The following is a 21,397-nucleotide window of genomic DNA, read 5'->3' on the forward strand; positions in this document are numbered from 1 at the left end:
TTAAATGATAGCAAGTTTTGCTGTCTAAAATCTTTTTATTTTCATAGAATGAAGAATAAGAGAAAAAAATAAAATACAAAATATTGCATTTTAAAGCTTTGGGGATAATTTTACTGGTGACAGCGCAATGCAATTGATAGTATTTCAGATGGATTTATATATATATGCTTGGGGCAGTTAACGCATTGAATGAGCAACTGTACTGCCATGGGCAGGTAAACCGCAGTATCTGCAGAAATATTTGAGATATTTGAAGAAACTTGTTTTGGATTACTAGCAATAAGGAATTGTTGGAATTGGAATTTTTTTTCACGATTTTGTTTCTGCGGAAACCAAATAAGCAAGCTTATACAATAAAGCTAAGATACACTAAATGGAAAAAATGCAAAAAAAAAAAAAAAAAATTGCAGTTACTGCCTTTTACCTGACCAAAACTGTATATATACACCTGCAATGTATAATAGGTTAACATAAAACCCTCTAAATAGGAAGCAATGCCCTTCAGTTATCATTACACTCATATTACTCAAGATATGAGTGTAATGATAACTGAAAGGCTTGTTTTGTTCATTGTCTTTATGAACGATATTCACAAAAATATTTCTGGGAACATGAATTGTTTTGCTGATGATGTCAAAGTTATGGGGACTGTAGAAAATGAAGAACAAGCAAATCAGCTGCAAGAGGATCTAGATCATATTACGGAGTGGGCTGATAAATGGGGTATGGCTGTTAATGTTGGGAAATGTCAAGTGCTACATTTAGGGCATGGAAATAAGTGTACAAGTTAATATTTGCAAGGTTCAGTCATTAGTCAGGCAGACAAAGTTACTGATCTGGGGGTCCTAATAAGTCAGGATTTAAAGTTTAGCCAACAGTGCAGCATTGCTAGCAACAAAGCCAATAAGATGCTTGGGTTTATCAATAGATCTATTTCAAATAAATCTAAAGAAGTTCTTCTGCCCTTATATAGAAGTTTGGTAAGACCCCATTTGGAGTATGCTGTTCAGTTTTGGTCTCCTTATCTTAAGAAAGACATTAACGTATTGGAAAGGGTTCAAAGGCGGGCTACAAGGCTAATAAGTGGACTTTCCCACTTAGATTATGATTCCAGGCTTAGAAGGCTAAAAATGTACAGTCTTGAGCAAAGAAGAGACCGAGGGGACATGATTCTTCTGTTTAAATTTATTAAAACTAAAGATGTTACGAGGCTAAAGTTTAGCACTGAAAACAGGACAAGGGGTCATTGTTTTAAGCTATTTAAATCTCAGGCTAACATGGATATTAGGAAAAATTATTATTTTAGCAGGGTAGTGGAACCTTGGAACAGCTTACCGGAAGAGGTGGTAATGAGCAAAGGAGTAGACAGTTTTAAGAGGGCCATTGATCTTCACTGGGGATTGTAAATTGACTAGGACCAGTCTAGCTGGGCCCAGAGCCTGTTGCTGGTCGTCACTTTTGTATTTGTATATTACAAATGAGGAAGTAAGACATTTTAAATGTTATCAATATTACATTGTTATTGTTGTGCATTAAACTACAAAACATTTTAACTTATGCACTACCTATAAAAATAATCCAACTTGATGGGTTATGATATAAGTGCAAATGAGTAGCAGTATCTCCCCAGCATTGCATCTGCATTCTTTCCCTATTGAAGGTGTTGCTTATTGTTTGAAAAGCAAGTAGTTGAACACCATTTACAAATGGCTTTACCCCCTACAATGATACTGTGACTGATATTCACCAGTAAGTGTCTGAAAGCAGATAATGGTTTTTGACACTCTCCTCATTGTTATTATTACCCCCCTCCCCCTCTTAGCTGGTTCAACTATAGCCCCTAAAAGGCATTTGCCTTTCTTAAAAAGAGTATTTTTGTTTCACTTTTGAGGGAAAAAGTTTAAACAAGCCTACTAGAAAGAATAATGAATATAGATTTGAAAAAACTACGAAAGAGGAAAGCTGTTTAAGTTAAAGTGTGAAGTAGCAATGGGCGACTGTAATCATAGTACTTTTTAAGATAACTTTCATTTTTGGAGAGTAAGCCTTGAATATATATATTCATGATGAAAATCTCCCATGTCTTTTCAGAACTTGTACAGAAGTCAACAAATCTTTATTGAACCCAGAAGCACCAGTACAAACCAGATTGTTTTTTGATGTAGCTCTTTTGATTTTTGTAGTGTATATCGTTTTTGTCTTCATTTGATTTGGATTTTAAATGATTATTTTGAACCTAAATTAAAACCTACTATGTTTCATTTTTCAGGCGTGGGTTTTGAGTCGTTTAGTTTGCCACCGAGGTACTCTTCAGAAAATGATAACTTATCTTTGTGACATTGTAAATAGGGAACAGTTCACTAAAAGTTTAGTTCAACTTGGGTTATTGGATCCCCCAGCCTCATCAACAGCTTCCACATCTACTGGAGTTCAATCCCAGCTTCAAAACAAAAGTTCTGATTCATCTAGCAATTCCATTTGTAGTCCCACTAGCCCTGTTACTATTTCTCAGGTGTGCTTCCTTATTTATCTTTGTTTTGCTATTTTTTGATGAAATTGCTGTAAGACTGACATCATGAATTATAAATTTTGTAATTATCAAATATTGCATGGCTAAAAATGGGATTCACTATTGTGTACATTCATTGAAATTATTTTGTTGTGCAAGTGTGCTGAAACCTAGTTTTAAGTTTGCTGCATATGCATAGATATCTTTTAGTTAGACAATTCTCATGTTCGAAATTTATCTGTAGCATTATACTTTTAGTGTTTGTTTGGGACTGTAATTTCTGTTGATCGTATCAAGTAGGTCCAAACTATTTATACAAACAAATTTTGATTTAATTATTATTTTTTTATTGATTTGTTTTTAATATGAATTGTAATTCATGAAACAGAAGGATGATTACATTAAATACTAATGTGTTTGTTACTTAATTGATCATTATTACTAAATATTTGAAAATAAAAATGTTGTCGCAACATGTGTTGTTTAATGTAAAATTATAATTGTAAAATTGCAGCGAAATTGATAAAAGAAAAAAAAGTAGAGTTCTTTGTAAATTTAGTGGTAAAAAAAAAATTCTAATAAAAAAGGCTGTCTGTAAGTTCATCAATGCTAAAGATTACTGTGTAAATTGCAGGATTACTAATTATATTAGAACTTTGGAAACTATCAAGACACTTAAGTTAAGTTCAAAAGTTAAGATAATGTTTAAAGAAAAAAATTGCTTTTAAATACCCGGCTGTTATCACTTAGATAGCCCACAAAGCAACACATGAAATTTATTACCATTTTGTATTTTGAATCATTTAATAAAGATTCAAATTTTCCCTAAAAATTATTTCTATAATTAATGCAATTAATTTTCAGTAGATGGAAATAAAATTAATTTACATTTGAAAATAATCTTAACTCTGATCTGTATATTATTTTACAACTATTTTAATGATTTTTTTTTTAAATCAAAGCAGGTAGATAGATGTAAGCAGGGTGTCTGGATTCAAGCCAATTGAATTAGAATCGGTGGTTTTTATTGTGATTTAAATTAAATATATATATATTTTAAATCATTGATTTAAATATCATTTTTTAACTTAAACCATAGAAATTCTCTTTAAAAAATTTAATTTCACTTGTTTTGCCCTTTTCTTAGTCAACACAACCTTTCTACCTCATGTAAACATTCTTATTTAACTGAAAGACTACAATTTATAGTCAGTAACCAGTAGACACTTCTTAATTAGTTGCTACTGTATTCAAGACAATGAGGATAGAATGAAACTTAAAATTAATGTTATTTCAAAAGGAATTCATTTAAAAAAATAAAAAAACATATGCATAAAAAAACAAAGGTATTTGAAAAATATTCATCAAATGAAAAGGTTGAAGTTTGTAATATTGATAGTATTAATAGTAATATATAATCTCTTTAGTTTTTCATCTCTATCAAGTTGAAATAATAATAAAAATATTCATTAATTAATGAACATTTTGGTAATTTTATTTTCTCTTTTAGTTTTGTTTAGTTGAATCCTTATGTCATCCTCCAATTTCTACAGATAGCAATTTAGCAAAAAATGCAGTGCTGCTATTGAAAAGTGGTTTGGACACTGACATGAGTTTTGAAATTGTAACTGCTCAAGGTAATTTTTAAACTATTTGCATTATGTATGTGTATACACATACAAACTTATGAAGATAAGAAGCAAATAAATTATCTGATTAATATATTTATGAAATATGTATTTTGGCTATCTCTAATAATGTGAAATACATTTTTTCTTTAAGATAAATTCATTTAAACTTTTATTCTTTCAAAAAATAGTTCTAAGTATCCCTGAATCATTATGTTTATAATACTTGCTTTTATCTAAGGGACTGTACATAAATGATGTCACACTTTTTTTCACCATTTTGGACTCCCCTGCCCCCATTTGTTAATATTCACACTATTTCATCAAACATATTCTTTAAAAAAAGTGCATGATGTCATACTTCTTTTACCTCCTCCCTCCCTTTGTCACAAAATGTCACAATTTCGGACATCAATTGTGGACAGCCCCTAAATGCGTATTTATTTTTTAGAATTCAACGTCCCATTTGACAAGTAAATATTTGTTCTAAATGAGTGAAAATATCAAGTTCTTTTTTCGTAAAAAGAAAAGTTTAAAAAAAATTTTAAGCAGAATCTATTTTTTTTTTTTTTTTTTGAAGAATCATTGTAAATATTACTTCTTTTTTCTTAATAATGAAATTTTCATTTCTTTCTCTATTTTATTTAAATTGAACCTGTTTATTTTCATCCTGGCTATCTTGAAAACCTTCCTGCATTTATGTTATAAATTCGATGTTTTTTTACATGTTGATCTCGAATTAGTTTTCGCCTAAAACCTCTAGATCTCAAATTCCTGCTACACTCATTTTTGAATTGGATCCAAAGCAAACTTTACCAACAGTGAAACTTAGACACAAAAAGCATTCCTTCCACATCTTTCCAGATCAGCAGTCATATAGTCCTTCAGGTCTTGTGAGACATTTAATCTAGGGAAAACAATATAAGGAGCAAGTTTTCTATGAATTCCATCCACAAGGATACTGCACACTGCTTGGGAAGAGAGTACTGTTGAACAGTGAAACTTCATGAAATCTATCATCACACTTTTACTTTCGAGTCATGATGGAGAATAGTTATTTTGTTTGATTCTGTGGATATTTGCCTACCTAATTTCTTTTTTGACTAAGTATAAAATAGAAATCTAAACATTATTAAACGAAATAACAATCACTGAAACATAATTTTTATGTATAAAGGTATAAATTTACTATTGACATAATTACTAAAATTAGTAAAGTGTGTAATCACAATTAATCAAGCAGTAAAATGTTTAAGAATAAAATGCAGAAGAATCTGTTAACTCTCAATTTTAGTGTTTATTTTACTCCTGCTATATACTTTAAATATTAATTGGTATGTGGAATCAAACTATTTACTTTTATTAATCTTGACTGCCGCATTAGTCTTGACTCGTTATGTAATTTTGGCATTATGTTAATATTTAATTTTTTCTGAAATGTTGAATTTTATATACCCAAATATTTTTCTAGCAGTTTTATTTTTATACTCCCAAAAATTATATTATGTTGAGGACTCATATAGTGAGGCAGAAATGCTAACTTGAAAGGAAAGTAATGTTGTACAGTATAGCTAATTGTAATATTGTGTTAAATACTTTGGCAACTCATACATTTGTGCTAGTTTTCCTGATTAGATTCTGTTTGCATTTGATATTACAGGATTGATTTTTACAAGATATGGACTAAGTTTGCCTAAACATAGCTTTTTGTAAACAACTTTTACCTTTATACTAATTTACTTCTTAAACCTTTTAATATACTAACATGTATTGTACAGCTGTAATTATATTGTCATAAATCGCTCAGTAAACGAGGGCCCGGTTGGCAAAACTGCTAGAGCACTGGACTGGGAATCGGAAGATTAAGAGTTCAGGCCTCAGGTGTGAATTTCTCATTCATTCCTCTTTTACTTTCCTTCCTTTCTCTAAGTTTGGAGAAATATGTAAATATATGTAAATAGCCTTAATTTGCATTGTTCTAGAATGTTCTTAAGTTTCTGTATAAAAACCTTCTCTCAAGCTGAGAGTTGGCAGTTGCGACCATGTAGCCTGATAACTCGCTTGTTTAGAATAAACTAGCTTTCATCTCTAGAATGTAGTGTGTACTCAATCTACGTGACATTTGGTGGAGGCGCCAGGTACCATAAATCCAGTCTGGAAATAGAAGATATTCGACAAAGACGTACACTTCTGAAACTCTCTCCTGAATTTGGACTTTACGTAAAAGAAACTTGAAAAAAAAAAAACTGCCAGAGAGATTTAGAAAGAAAATTAAAGCTAAAAGAAGAACTCTTAAATAAGAAACACTAGAAAATACAGGACTTCACAGCAACGGAATACGAGAGCGATGAGCCATAAACTCCTCAAGTCTCAATTACATACATGGTTTTTCCTATGGAAGATAAAAATGAACTAAAAGTTGCTGGAAGTTTAGGAAACTTTGACCTAGTTGCATCTACTTCTTGTAAATTTTGTTATTGTAGAATGGAGTAAGCACAGGTTTCCAGGGATAGCTGTTTATAGGAGAGAAGAAGGAGCTAATGTTGAGAGCATGAAATGGAAGAAAGTTTTGGAAGTGACCAAAAGCTTGAGATCCTTTGCTTTATGAATGGTATTATCTTAATGAAATTGTTAAACCTCCAAAACTGATGAAAAAAGAAGACTGTTCTCCATCGGTAATTTCTGAAACAATAACTAGGTATGAACACACATTTTTAAAAAACTTTAGTTTTCCTTAAAACAACTATGTGTGGCTCAAATTTCTTGAAAAATGTATTTTTCTTTCAAATAAATAGTCTTCCCTTTGAACATACATCTTTCTTTGATTCTAGTTTATTCTGCAATGGTTTTAAATAGGGAAAACTACTGTGGGCCAAAGTAACTCAAACGCAAGAGTAATATTGGCCCAAATAAAAACCAATTAAAAATAGTAATAATACTTTGAAGCAAAGTGATCAGTAATAAAAAATTAAGTTAAGAGAACTCTATATGTGTATAAAAAGTTTCCACAGCTTGGAAATATGAATAGTTACAAAATTATTGTGTGTGAGTGTGTTTGAGAAAAAATGAGAAAATTTCCAGAATCTGGGCCAAAGTACCCCACGTTTACGGTATATGGTTCGGATCTAAATGCAATGCAGCGTGTTTCTGGAGCAATATTTGTCAGAATTTGAAAATTTTTGCGGTATAAATCAAAAAAATCTTTTTTAAACTTTTCAAACATTTTGCTTTGGTTATGACTATGCTTTAGTTATGAAGAAAGTTCTTTAATGTGTCAACTAAATTTATACTTTCAAATACTTAATATCAATTGATGATATTGATTTATTGTATATATTTTTCACTCTTAAATAGATTCTAGTGAAAATGCTTCTAACTTAGCTGAAGCTTCAAGTGGTGCAGAATCAGTGCCTGAAGAAGATGTGCATTGTCCTATAATAAAAGCCCATTGTGTTGTTATTGCGTCTAGGTGCGATTGGTTTCGTAAAGCCCTGTTGAGTGGCATGAAAGAATCTATTGATAAGTAAGTATTCTAATTTTGTTTATTTTTCTGGAGAAAAGAAAAATGAAATCAGTCATATTTGAAATGAGTTTAATTGGATTACCAGCTTTTTAGCTGTAATCAATTGGAAGTAAAACAATACAGTTAAGAATCTGTTAATCAAATGTGTTTGTGAATTTGATTTACAAATAGAATAAAAGCCTTTACTACTTTGTTTTAACTACAGGGGCATGCGCAGAGCTTCAGTAATGGGGCTCCCAACACCTAGGCCCCTCATTTAAAGAACTTAGGTGGGGGGGGGCTGGCAATCCTCCCCCCCCTGAGGGTGCACTTTTTTTGTTAAAATTTTATGGATAAAATATGATTTTAGATGTACATATTAGGAAAAATTTTCAGAATTTAAGTTTGTTTCTTTTTTTAAATAAATTCTTAAATCTATTTTGAGTGCCACTTGAAGTGGACTACTGCACCTTATCGTTTTCTTTTTTTCCTTTCTGCTTGTTCTTCACTTTTCTTTCCTCCTCTTTATTTATTTCTTCTTTTTCTTTTTTTTTTCATTTTTTTAAGTTGATGGGGGTACCGCGGTACCCCTGGTGACCCTCCTGCGCATGCGTCTGTTTATCGATGACTTACTAACTTGATGTCATACAGTTTTTTTTTTAAATAAATCTAAAATGTAAAGCATTATTATATTCTAATGACTAGAAAGCCACCTGTCATGGTATGACGGATGAAAATTATTTCTACATTTGAACGAAGCAATTGCCTGTTTGGGAGTATTTTGATAGTTAAAATTTTAACCCTAACACTAGTGGATTAACCCTGAATTCCATTAGATAGCATCAATTTGCATCTCCAGAGCTCAAATACACTACCTTGCTATGATTTAGATTCCATTCCACGTGTTTTCTTTGGGGTAAATTACAGGCTTCAGATAGTTTATAGTGTAATTTAATTTCAGACCAATAGAAAAAAAAAAGAAAGCTTCCTACAAACACTATGATAAATTTCTCTCATTCACTAATCTTCAAAGCAAGGTATAAGTTACAGCATTTGTTTGTTTTTACTTTTTCATCCGCCATTAGACAGTGGCTGCAGCGCCCCCTATAGTATATTGGAGTTGCGAATTGTTTTGGTTCTTTCGTTTTCCTAGAACGACAGTCTTACCAGTAAAACTGTTAAGTCGCCGGATCGAGTTCAGCCTTGTCACAATAAAGCTTTTCCATGCATGTTGAACATATTATCAAACTATCATGCCGTGGCACGAGTTTCATTGTTGAAACACGCAGGTTACTTTCCAAGTAATGGGTTATCCAAGACTAAATTTGATCTTAACCGTTTCTATTCCAGCAATCTCTTCTTTGTCCCATTAATATCTCTAAACGGTTTTGTTATTTGCGATGCATGGATTATATATTACACAGTAAATAGCACCTAACTGCGTGACATCGATCATTTGCTATGAGGATGACAGTCTTACCAGTGAAACAGTTAAGTTCCCGCATCGAGTTCAGCCTTCTCACGATAAATCATTTGCCTGCATGTTAAATGTTACCAAAACATATTATCAAATTATCATACTGTGGGGGAGTTTCATTGTTGAAACACGCGGGTTACTTCCTCATCGGCTATTATTTATATGAGGATGCTTAGAAATGCATTTTTACATACATATCTCTAATTTTTAGTGCAAATTCAGAAAATTGTTTAATGAAAAGTTAAAATGAATTGTTAATGAAAAACATACACTGTACACTTAAAAAGTTCTCAGACAATTTGCTCAAAAATTCAATTTTGCTGCTAAATGATAGTTTTGCCAATACTCTTTTATCGGGAAGATCTTTAAAGCTTTTGCCACATGTTTAAATGCTCAGTTGCACCATAACAATTTCTCTTTAGCCCTCTACTGTCTCCTGTGACTCCTAGGTCATTTTAAATTTCATCATTGTATAATGATGTTTTATTCCTTTGTTGACCAGTGTGATTGAGTGGTGCAATATGGCGGTTTTTCATTTAGTTGTTGGTACTGACACAAGTTCATGTTTTAATCACACAGTCACTAAACTATTTTGAAAGTATGAAAAATTTCTGAGACAGAAATCCATTTTATGTATTAAACTCATTATTCTTTAACATTCTGTGCATATAATTCTGTTTTTTTCTACTGGAAATATTAATTTAAGCAGTGGGGAGTTAAAGCCTTTTTTAGTTTAAGAAATACAAAATACGTTTATTTGTATAAGGACTGATACATATAAGGTATGTTATTCAATGATATTAAGAATTAAGTTTTATAAATCCATTTATATGCTAATTCACCTGAAATTATTATCTTGCAATAATTTTTAAACATGAGTAGGATGGCAGTCAAAGAACTCTGAATACACTGCATGTATATTCTATGTTTCTTAAAACTAATCTTTATCTGAAACCTGAAGATTTTAAATTTTTCTATCGAAATAATATTCAAAATAAATTTTGCTTGTTATTGAAGGCGCTCATTGTTCAGTTTAAAAATAATTATTTTGTAAGTGGAATGCATGTTGCTTGGCAATTAATCTAACACATTGCTTTCTTCTTTATCCTTTTTCAGAAAAATAATTATTCATGACACAAGCCCAAATTTATTCCGAATTTTTCTTGAATATTTATATGGCAGTCAAGTTGATACTGGTCAGCTATCGACCGAACAATTAGCTGACTTAATGCAGCTCAGTGACAGATATGAGGTAAGCAATGCATCCAAGAAAACTTCAGAAAGTTAAAATATTATTTTTGTATATAACTGCTAATAACTGCTCGTTTAGGTTGACTCTTTAAAACAAATATCTGAAGGTGCTCTTAAAACTCATATTGATGAAGATTCAGCTTTATTTCTTCTCAGTATAGCAGACCAGTTCAATGCCAAAGAGCTAAGGGTAAGGGATTTTTTTTATTTTATTGTTTTGTTGTGATAAACTTTTAAAAATAAAAAAGTGAGACTGTATGTATAGGTGTTGATATTTATAAATGTTTTGCTAGAGATGTCTTCAGGCTAGGGATCTCAAGCTAAAGTTAGTTTGCAGGAAGATTTTTGATAGTTTGCTTCAGTGCTTATTCCGAGAAATTGTATTAACTTGTCAAAACTTTTGGGCTGAAGATCAAAGCTCTTAATTAAGTCTTCTTCTTCATCATCATCATCAAGAGCTAGGCTAAAGGCCTATTTCAGCTTCTTGGTCCAGCCACCATTTTCTAGGTTTACCAGGGTCTTGCTTGCCTTTTGGCCTGTAGTAGAAGGCAGCTCTCAGAAGTCTCCCTCATTCTATACATTGGATATGATCTTTCTAATCAATGTGCTATTCATTAAGTTTCTGAGAGAGACAAAAAAAAAAAAAAAAAATTAAACATAAAAGTTCTAAGTATGCAAAGTGAAATTAAGGATTCAGTTAATTTTGTTTATTCTGCTTGAGTTTATTGATAGTTATTAAAATTGAATGTTTTTTTTCCAGACTTCAGCATTAGAATTCATAGCTTTAAATAAAGACATAATTAAAAGTGAAGTTTTTTATGACCTTCCAGAAGATTTACAATCTGAAGTAGAAGATATGATAACATGGGTTGAACTTAGGTAATAACAAAATATTTTTTATTGTTCTTTTTTTTTTTTTTTCTTCTTCCTTTTATGTACATCCTACTCAAATATCCTTAAACTAGCTTACAAAACTATCTGTGTGCAGTTGATGGGTTTGAATATAAGTTTCATTAAAGATTTTGAGCTGGCATGGGTAGCTAACATTTGTTTTATTTTAAATAATGATTGTAAATTAAAAAAAAAATTCTGTCTAAATGATAACTAACAATGTTTGTTGTGTCTCGTACATGTGATAAAAAAGAGATTATCTGCTCTAGAAATTAATAGACCCCAAACTTTGTAGCATTTAATGTAACTTTTTATTTCGTTCTCAAATTGCTTTTATGAAATTGAATTAATTCTTCCTATTTGTTTACTCGCATATAAGTGCAATGTGGTTTTGAAGTCTAAAATTCCTCACATAAATATTTTCTCTTAAACAGCACATGATTTTCAACCCAATGGGTAACTGCAAATTTTTATTAAGGTTTAAATGTACCAAAACATTTTTTAAGGAAAAGTAACTTAGAGTTGAGAAAATATGATAAATATTGTAGTTGCTTACTCTTCCAATTTATTTGTGAGACTTATTTTATAATCATGTTGTTTATCGCTCTATACATATGTATGTAGTTTCATAATTTTAAAAATATTTTAAACAATCAGATTTTTGTACTGAAATCCATCCATAAATTTTTTTTCATTTTTGCAGTGTTGGCAGTTATGAAATTTACTTTAAATGTTTCAAGTTATAAATATTTGTACAAAATTATGCAATACTTCAGTCAGTGTAGTAACACAGTCACCACAGCCCACTTATTACTTTTGTTGGCCTTTGTTTGCCCTTCTTACTAAGAAAATCTTTTAATTTATTATTTCCAAAAAAAAAGGTTTACTTTTTTCCTTTTTTTTACTATGCTTTGGTCTTACAAGGAAACCTTACGGTCTCGGAAATTCAGATCGGGATGAAATTCAGCAGATTACTAGTAGCCTTTAAGGATATCCACACAGTAAAATAATAAAGTACACTAGCTAGAATATTCCAAGAAAACAGCCTAAGTTTTACACGCAGCTTATTTATACTAGTAGAGATTTCTCGGCAGCCACAGCTCGGTGGCTATATGGTCAGCATACTGGATTCCCATGTATTCCATCCAGGGTTTGATACCTCTCAAAGACTTTTTTGTATAAATTCATAAAGTGACTGTTACAGTTAATTGGAATTTGAATTGAAGAAAATACTTTATTTTTTAATACAGAAAATAGAGATAAATTCAATCGATTAAAATTATAATTTGAATTACCATGGCAACAAAATTAGGGTAGGACTTGTTAATTTATGTATAAAATTTAACAATATAGTTTTTATTTATCAATTATTTTTTATATACATACACTAGAATGATAATTATAATGAAAACATGCAAAACAAAAACTGGTTTGATGTCAGAGGCAGGGTAAAAGATCCACTTCTTAACAAACTAATAAAATTGCAGGCAAAGATTGAAAATTTACATTTATTTTTTCGCTAAAGGCTTGTTGATGAACTTAAATAATCTGCAGTAGAAAAACGAAGATGCGCTTTTAAGAACATGCCTGGTAGTTTTTCATTTGTTATACTTCTGAAAGAAGGCGGTTTTTTTATGCCTTTGGTACCCATTATTACCATGGCAAATGTTTGCAGCTATTGTACTAACCTTCTCCTTACTTATATCAACTTCCGTCGTCTTATCTTTTCTTTTGAAATAGATGATATATATACTGGATAGGATAGTCAGTATTTTGGCGAGTGGGCGCATGCTTTTTATCAGCGAAATCACCAGAGACAGAGTATGCATCTGTTAGAGCATGTTCTCTTCTTTAAATGAGTTTGTTTCCAAAATTTCAAAAGTATTTTTTTTCTGAAAGAGTATGCTTAAAAACATAGGATGTGACCATTTTTTAAATAATTTTTTTAAGTTTAATATTTTTTAAAAATACTTAAATTGGTGCGCTTTTATTGTTTAACGCTTCTGCCAATGACATCACAAATGATCAAATGCCCTTCAGTGTTGCCATTCACAGAGCAAAATATTTAATTTGCATCTTTACTCACGTGTATTGGCAACAATAGAGTTGATAGCAAGTGTAGAGTGCAATTTTAATTCGCTTCTTGCTTATCATAACGTGGAGACGTGGTAGAGAGATGCGTCAAAGAGCATCATTTGTGACGTTATTAAGACCACGCCTTGTTTGAAAAATCAGACATTTTAACAAATTAATTAAAAAATAACTGTTTGGAAAATGAAAGTATTTTCTGAGTACATGTTATTTTGTTTGCTTATTCTATCTATTTCAGTGACAAAAAGTACTACTTTTGACTGAAGGAAACAACCCCATTGTTACTATTAAGTAGTTTTCCTGCTAATTTTTTAATCATTCAAAATTATTTGTTAATTCCTTTGGTGACTGATAGCTCTCCGCCGTTGCAAAATGAAATCCCATTCACAGCCTTGCATTTGTGATAAAAATATGATGAAACATATTTGAGACAAATCTAAATTCTTTGAAAAAATCAAGGATAATTGCTTTGCTCTTGATATTTTAAATTACTTTTTTTCCCTCACCCAATTCGGCAAGTTGCGCCGCTGACTGGCACCTGCCCTATGCAGAGTAACCTCCTTTCCTTGACAACATTTTCTGCAATCGGCTCGCCTAGCTTTCCCTTCATTGCCAAGTTAGAATGAAACAAAGAATAGTGTGCTTTATTACTTTAGTAGTACCCCTTGAGAGTGTCCACACAGTAATCTGTCGTATTTCATCCCAATCTGAATTTCCAAGACCGTAAGGTCTCTTTGTTACCCAAAAAGCCAAGAAGCAGTTTACTCTTCTTACTGTGTTAAGTTTTTAAGTAAAACTACTTAAAATTTTAAAAAGTTAGTTTCAGCAGCAATTTACAATCATTTCCGTTACAATGGCCCTTTTTAAATTTACAGTGTGCATTGATAAACTGATATCAGCTAAGCAGTGCCAGTCATTATAAAGTTTAATAATAACTTTAGAATAAAATCTGTAGTTTCTTTTCGTTTGTGAATGTCTCTGACCCTCGCAGTCCACCAAAGTTTGTTTGGTGACTTACAGTTGGATCACTCTGACTTAAATAATAATATGTAGTGTACAATACATATCAATAAGCAGTTACCTCTCTGGATACTTGATTTTTGCACATATGTTTAAAAGGTTCTTTTGAAATTGAATTCTCATTGAAAATCAAGTATCCATCTACACTGCATTGCACTACTGCTAGTAAAATTGCATTTTTTGTTCAAAATTAAAAATGAAGATAAAGTAGTTTTTTTGCATATTTCTGTATACTTCTTGTTTTACTACAGTAGAACTACTTTTTCCCTAGAAATAATCAACGTAGTGAAGAAATATCGGCTAATCAATTTCCAGAACCTGATAGTCCAAGCTCAATGTCATCTAGTCTTTTAGATATTGAAGAACTAACATCTGCAATAAATATGTCAGGAAAAGAGGTATGCTATATACAGGATATATTTAAAAGTCTTGGAATAAAGTGATTTATTAAAGAAATAATACTAATATGTTTATAGTTTGATTTGCTTTTCTTTTTTCAACGATAGGCTCTTAAAGGATAGCAATGTCCTCTTAGCATCAATTTCTCCTGCTTATATTTGCCAATGCTAGCAGTATCCAGCCATTGGACATTATCTAGGATATAATTTTTGCAAAGTTCATCATGTTACTAAGTGGAAAAAATTATGAAAATTTGAAAAAAAAAAAAAAAAAGGAAGAAAGAAAAGAGCCTTGTCAAATAAAGCTTACAATGTATGATTCATGCAAATTCCTATTAATTTCATATGTTTAAGGTATCTATAAATTTTGGCAAAAATTACATATAAGAAATGAATTGTACAGTGGTTTTGTCTCTATTTAAAATGAATCATTGCTGCTTAGCTGAATTTCTGCAGCAGAAAACCTATAATATTTGGTAACAAAATGAAATTAGAAAATGTATCTGTATGTAGCAACAGGAAGTTAAGGAAATGTTATCTGTATTTATTTCATGCATGTGTAACACAATGGATTATCCTATTTTGTTATTTGAATATTTGATTTACTTTTTTCTAAAATGAAGTAGGAAATACAGTAGACCCCAGTTTAACCTAAGTGGTTGAGATTGGACCCTCCTCGGTTAGTCTAAAACTTGGAGTAAATTGGGGTTTTAAAAAATGGCCATCAGTAGAACCCAGAAACGTCAACTCTGGATTTTAACACACACAAATATACAAAACAATTACTAAATGTTTTGTTTCAATAATATATAACTAAAAAATGTAACCAATTTTGCTTAATAAATGTTGCACTAATCAGAAAATATAACATAAGTTTAATAAGACATTATACATACCTTACGTCATACCTAAAGTCAACTACATTTATAAAGTTTACGCTGCTATGCTATTTGCATGAAAAACTAAATCCATGTAACGTGAATTTTTAACTTTGTGGAAAGTTATAAACTAATGGTTCTAAATCTATTCTAAAGCTGTAGACCATGACACATAGATGTATCAATAAATTAACATTTGTTTAGTTTTACAGACAATTATACAGGGTTCGTACACCTCCTGAAAATCCTGAAAAACTCCTGAAATTTAATTTTTTCTTCTAAGGGCCCTTAAAAATCCTAAATTTTTGTTTTAACCTCCAGATTTTTCTCCTCTCCTCCTGAAAATAATTTTCAACAGCAATCGCTAATTTTAATTCCATGTCATCTCCATTTAGGCAGCCATATTGAATAACTGGCAACCAATCAAAATTCTTGTATTATACAGATCACCCAGTGTTTTTTGCAAAGACATGGGATGTGTTCAAACTAACTGACCTGTTACTCTGTTCAAACATGCCCATTACGGTTACTGATTGTAACTGCCACTAGAGAACGAACCAAGAGCATGTGCTAGTTTTTGTATTAACAGCAACAGCTATTAAGCATATTTTCTATATTGCTAATTAGTAGTGCTATTGCTATTTTGTAGTATGTTTAGTACTGATAATATGCCGATGTGTCTAATATTTTGTGTATTCCTGTTATTTTCAAACATTTTGAATCATATTTTTTAATTTTTTTTTTTTTTTTTTTTTGATTGAATAGTGTGTGAAAAAAAAAAGATAAATCGATTAAAAATTTGACAGCAAAGTAGAATAAAGGTTACTGAAACTAATTTTCTTGTAAAAACCGCTCGTGTTATTACTCCTGAAAATTTTGCTTTTGACTCCTGAAAATTCCTGAAATTAATTTTGTCTGGAAGAGTATGAACCTTGATTATATTTCTTTTTTTTTTTTTTTTTTTTTTCAATTTTCTATCGGGGCATTAACTCTAGGAGCGAGTAGGTGCGGTTTTTAACTCCTCAGAAATGCTTGTGGATGAGCAAAGCACTATTTCTGGTGGTAAGCAAAAAACGTGATATAAATGAACAAAATATCTAGTGTCTCTGAACATGCTCAGTGTGCTGAAGAACAAGTAATTGTGATTATAGTGTAATTCTACTGTATTATGTACAACAAAATTCTTTACTTACCCCTTTTTACTTTTTTTTACAAAAAAGGAAGTTTTGTTTTCGCAAAAATGTTTTTACTCAAAAATCGGCCTTATTTTCCATTTTGCTCGCCCCTGAATGAATATTGAGTTTTTTTTTTCCACCCGATCACATGTAGATATATGCCTAAGAACGTATAGACACCCGAAGTATCCATTTCGATGATCCCCAAATTAGTTACAACGAGTTTTCTCGTGATCTCCGTTTATATGTGTGTATGTGCGTATGTATTTTGCATAACTCAAAAACTATGTTCTGGAAAGTTGAAATTTGGTACCTAGACTCCTAGTGAGGTCTTGAGGTCTTGTTGTTCACCTCCCCTTTTGGTTGCATTTGGATGTTCCAAACGGGGTCTTTTACACCTTTTTGGGGTAAAATCATTGTTAATTTCAATGCAAACTCAAGTGGTGTTATAATTTGGCAAACACTTGGCAATATATCGCCAAGCTTTTGGTCCCTAAGTTTTGTCACCAATGTGTCGACAATTTTGGCTTTTTTTTTTTTTTTTTTTTTGATATCGTTACATTTTGATCATATTTAGAGAGTTAACCATTGAATCACATTAAAACTGCCAATATTGGGAAAATTTATCAGTATAAAACATTTTCTTTGCTTTGGTTCGCAACAAACTTGGGTTGAAAGTATTTCAAATGTTTCTTTGCTTACTCCGAGGTGCTGTTATCATTAAATTGGAGTAATAAGAAATCATGCAATACACACATCAGCTGGTTTATGTGTTGCATTCATATCTGTTAATATAATTTTGTTCTATATTTTAGGGTGATCAGGAATCAGATTCCAGTTCTTTAGAAGACCTCCCATTAACTCATGATTCCGCACAGTTGGAAGCTTGTGTTGCTCAGCTTCGAGATATCGTCGGTGAGACTGTTGCTCATGAAGAACTCATCAGAGTATCTTTAGCCGCAGACTATGACATTAACAGAGCATTAAATTTCTTTTTTTCTTGATTTAGTCATTCATTTTTTTTTCTTGTACTTCATTGTATCTTTATTTTATAAAGTATGAAAATATTGAATTTTTGAATGTCTTTCAGCCCAAAACACAAGTCATGTATGCATTGTAGTTTTTATTTTTAAAGTTAATCCTTCTAAACTGGAAGTAAAAGCTTGACGTTTCTTATGAACGGATCTGCTTCGTAAGTGATAAAATTTTCCTCGTCTGATTTTTTTTTTTTTTCATTTGCAGTTTGTATTGTAAATGTTTGAGCATTTAACATTGAGTATTAAGCATTGATCATTCATTTAACCACAGAAACATTATGATAGCCAATAACATTGAAAATTACAAAAACCTCTTGTTATATCGTACTTGTGACAAGACAAAAAAAAAAACAGAAAACGTTTCGCATGGAGGTATGAAAAAGTAACAATTCATTTAATGTGCAAATAAATGACATGTGCACCTACAAAACAAATAGTTTATCACATTAGAATGGTTTTCTTAATAATCGCAAAGAAATTATATTGTCATTTGTTCTTTTAGTTAGAAAAATTAAATTAAAATTCTTTTCATTGTTTTTTCTGTGCTATAAGAGTCCTGAGTAGTGATTCCTAAACAGCTGTGAAATATGTGTAAATTGAAAACATCCTTCTTTTTTACATTCATCAAAAGAAAAAAATACTTTTGCTGAGAAAATATGTTTTTTCTTAAATTGCCTTAAATTCAAAGCAGCTTCTTTTTTAGGTTTAAGTTTTTTCTGGAGATGAAGAAAAAGCATGATACAATGGATGCCACTTATATGAATCATATTTCTTCTTAACAGTTTTTATTCCATAAAGGCTGATTCGCAAAAGCGGGATTTTGTTCTGTTTTTGACGATTTGATTTCATCATAGTGGTTGATACAATTAACCACTGATTTAAAAGCCTGCATCCAGTCTAGCCAAAAAGACAATATAACAAGGCCGATGTAACAAGGGGTTACTGTATAGGTAGATGTTATCTCTAAATACATCAAATAAGTTAATTTTAAAAAATTCTCGCATTTGTGATATATATGTATTTTTATGAACATATATACTACCACATATATATGTATATAGGCAGTGCTGTAGTTGAAAAAAGTATTTTGGGGGGACTCGCAAAATAAAATGTGGTTTGAAACCAATTGACATTACATTTGCATAATGTTTGCACCCTTCCCCATTTTCCTCTCCAACTAAAGCTCTAGATTAGCGATGGCCAATGGGTGACCATTTCATTGAAACTGGCTACCAAAAAATCAAAATCCAGTCGAAAAAAGTGGCGACTATATCCTTCTTTATATGTTAAAATAATATTGCGCTGTGACAATATTTACAATAATTCTGCTTCTATAGTTTACAATAAGATTAGAGGATAGTACTTGGAAACTTCTTACTGTTGTCTTTTTTACTGACAAAAAAAAAGAAAAAGAGTATAATTTAGTAATTTTTGTTGCATAAGGAGGTCTCTAAGAAGCATCTTAAAATCAAGTACTGTCTTCAACTTAGAACGAAAAGCGTAGCATTTCCTCCCCACACAGTTAACTACGACAGTATCAAAAAACCTTCATCCTTCCTTCACTTTCCACTCGAAACCCCTTGAATCCGTAGCTTTGGTAAATTGAAAGAAATACAAGCCATTGTGCTGATATGTCCACAAAAAAAGGCATGTTTTGTTTTAGGGTAATTATATGCTGACAGCTATGCCAAAGCCTTATATTTCCAAGGGGTGTCTTTTTAAAAATATCCTCTGATAATAGACTCAAGTATGAATTAAAATATGTATGTTTAAATAAACATTTCACATTGAAACAGTCAAATTACCGCCCTGAAAAACGGCTGTCCTTGGTGGACCGCCCAACCCTAGCTATGCCACTAATCATAATCCCTTAAATTGCTGTTAAGATTACTAATAGCAAAAAGGTTAGTTACTTTTAGCACCGTGTATATACTTTTTGAAAATGGCTGCTAAAACTTTAAAATGGCTACCATTTTTTTTTTGTGACTGTGGTAGTTTCTAGTCTAGAGCTTTACCTCCAACTACAGCACAGTATAGAGTTATATGTAATATATGTATGTTTTCACACATTCATGCAGAAACCACACACACATACACAGTGCTCTTCCCTTTTTTCTAAAAAGGGAGGTCATTATGGCATACCTGCCAACCCTTCCGAATTTCCGGGAAGTTTTACGCATTTTCATGTCTTTTTCCGTTTTTCCGGTTATGAGCAAAATCTTCCGGATTTTTCATGTTGTGTCGGGAAAAAAATTGTATCTCGCCAATTTTGGCGCTAACGATACTTTTGTGGAACGCGTAACCGTGTTTTAGGCCAAGTAGCCAAGGAAAGGTTGCCGTAGGAGAATGGCACGAGAAGTGAGGCAAGATTATTACGTCACTGAGTGTTACAGCGCATGACTTCATCAGGATCCAATCAAAGCAAGCATTGCGACGGGCGACTAGGGGCACAATTTCGGCTCCGATTATCTTCTCGTTCTCTCAGTTCGAGCTGTTTTTGTTACGTTCTTTTTTTAAGATAAGTACGAGTAAATGTTATTTCCAAACTTTTAAAGAAAGTAATAAAAGTAATATTTACTAAACAAAAGTAAGTTCAATTGATATGAAATTCATAACTAATATCATATTGTTAAATGTAAAGAGGGTAGATGTCCTGTTTAATTTTATTTTGCGTTAAAATCTTGTGGATAAAAAAAAAAAAAAAATCTTCCGGATTTTTTTTCTCGGAGGTTGGCAGGTATGTTATGGAATAAGGTAGAATTTCCCAGTGCATTGCAGTGCAATGTTGTAATGATGAAGTGCCAGGCTTCAGAAAAAAGAAAAAGAAATTCACTATTAAATGATAAGATTACAGTATTAATGAAATGTTTAGAGGCCTTGCAGATTGATTTGCTCCATATATTTGTCAAGTATAAAAAAATATTGTTAATTGTAAAACAAATATAGGATTCTTATTATTAAGTTTTAAAAAAAATGTATTGTTCAATATGAGTTAAGTAAAATTTCCTGAAATTGCAAATCCCCAACTACACCCTTGAGCAAATTAATTGAAACAGAATATTTTTTCCATTAATTTTAAAATCATTCCAAGTATTTTTCCCCAATCAAACTATTATTTGTAAAAATATTTATGAGAGGAATAAATCCTTTACCTGATACCAATTTACACCAATCAGGGAAGTTCTGAGAGCACATGTGCAGGAATTCCTGAAGATGAAAGCTACAGCTATTATTACGTCAGTTGAGATTTCACTATCGACTACGATGGATGTGAAACCACTAAAGCGTACAAAGATTGTTACTCTTTCCGAACGCCTATAGAGAGATTTCAAAGGTAGTTGGCATTAGTATTGCAACTGGGAGCCGAATTATAAGTAAAAAGAGAAACATGATCCATATTTCCAAAGCGGAAAGAGAAATATGGCCGAAAATCGAAATTAACACCAAGCGATGACTCTTTTCTACTTATTCATTGTAAAAAAGACCCTCGAAATACTAGCACAGCATTTAATAGAGATTCAAAAGAGAATGGAATCCATC

General features: G+C 31.4%; 1 protein-coding gene across 1 annotated transcript in view; it reads left to right on the forward strand.

The window, feature by feature from the left end:
* LOC129234620 (uncharacterized) overlaps window positions 1-19,254 on the forward strand; it is a 52,604-nt gene extending 33,350 nt beyond the window's left edge. The window contains exons 10-17 of the mRNA XM_054868653.1: window positions 2,270-2,512; window positions 4,020-4,146; window positions 7,492-7,660; window positions 10,233-10,368; window positions 10,447-10,557; window positions 11,128-11,246; window positions 14,641-14,767; window positions 17,636-19,254. Coding sequence (XP_054724628.1) covers window positions 2,270-2,512; window positions 4,020-4,146; window positions 7,492-7,660; window positions 10,233-10,368; window positions 10,447-10,557; window positions 11,128-11,246; window positions 14,641-14,767; window positions 17,636-17,824 — 1,221 coding nt within the window. The 3' untranslated portion in view covers window positions 17,825-19,254. The remainder of the gene's footprint in view (window positions 1-2,269; window positions 2,513-4,019; window positions 4,147-7,491; window positions 7,661-10,232; window positions 10,369-10,446; window positions 10,558-11,127; window positions 11,247-14,640; window positions 14,768-17,635) is intronic.
* The last annotated feature ends 2,143 nt before the right edge of the window (window positions 19,255-21,397 follow it).

The sequence above is a fragment of the Uloborus diversus genome, chromosome 1 (genome assembly GCF_026930045.1).
Source record: "Uloborus diversus isolate 005 chromosome 1, Udiv.v.3.1, whole genome shotgun sequence".
Taxonomy (NCBI): Eukaryota; Metazoa; Arthropoda; class Arachnida; order Araneae; family Uloboridae; genus Uloborus; species Uloborus diversus.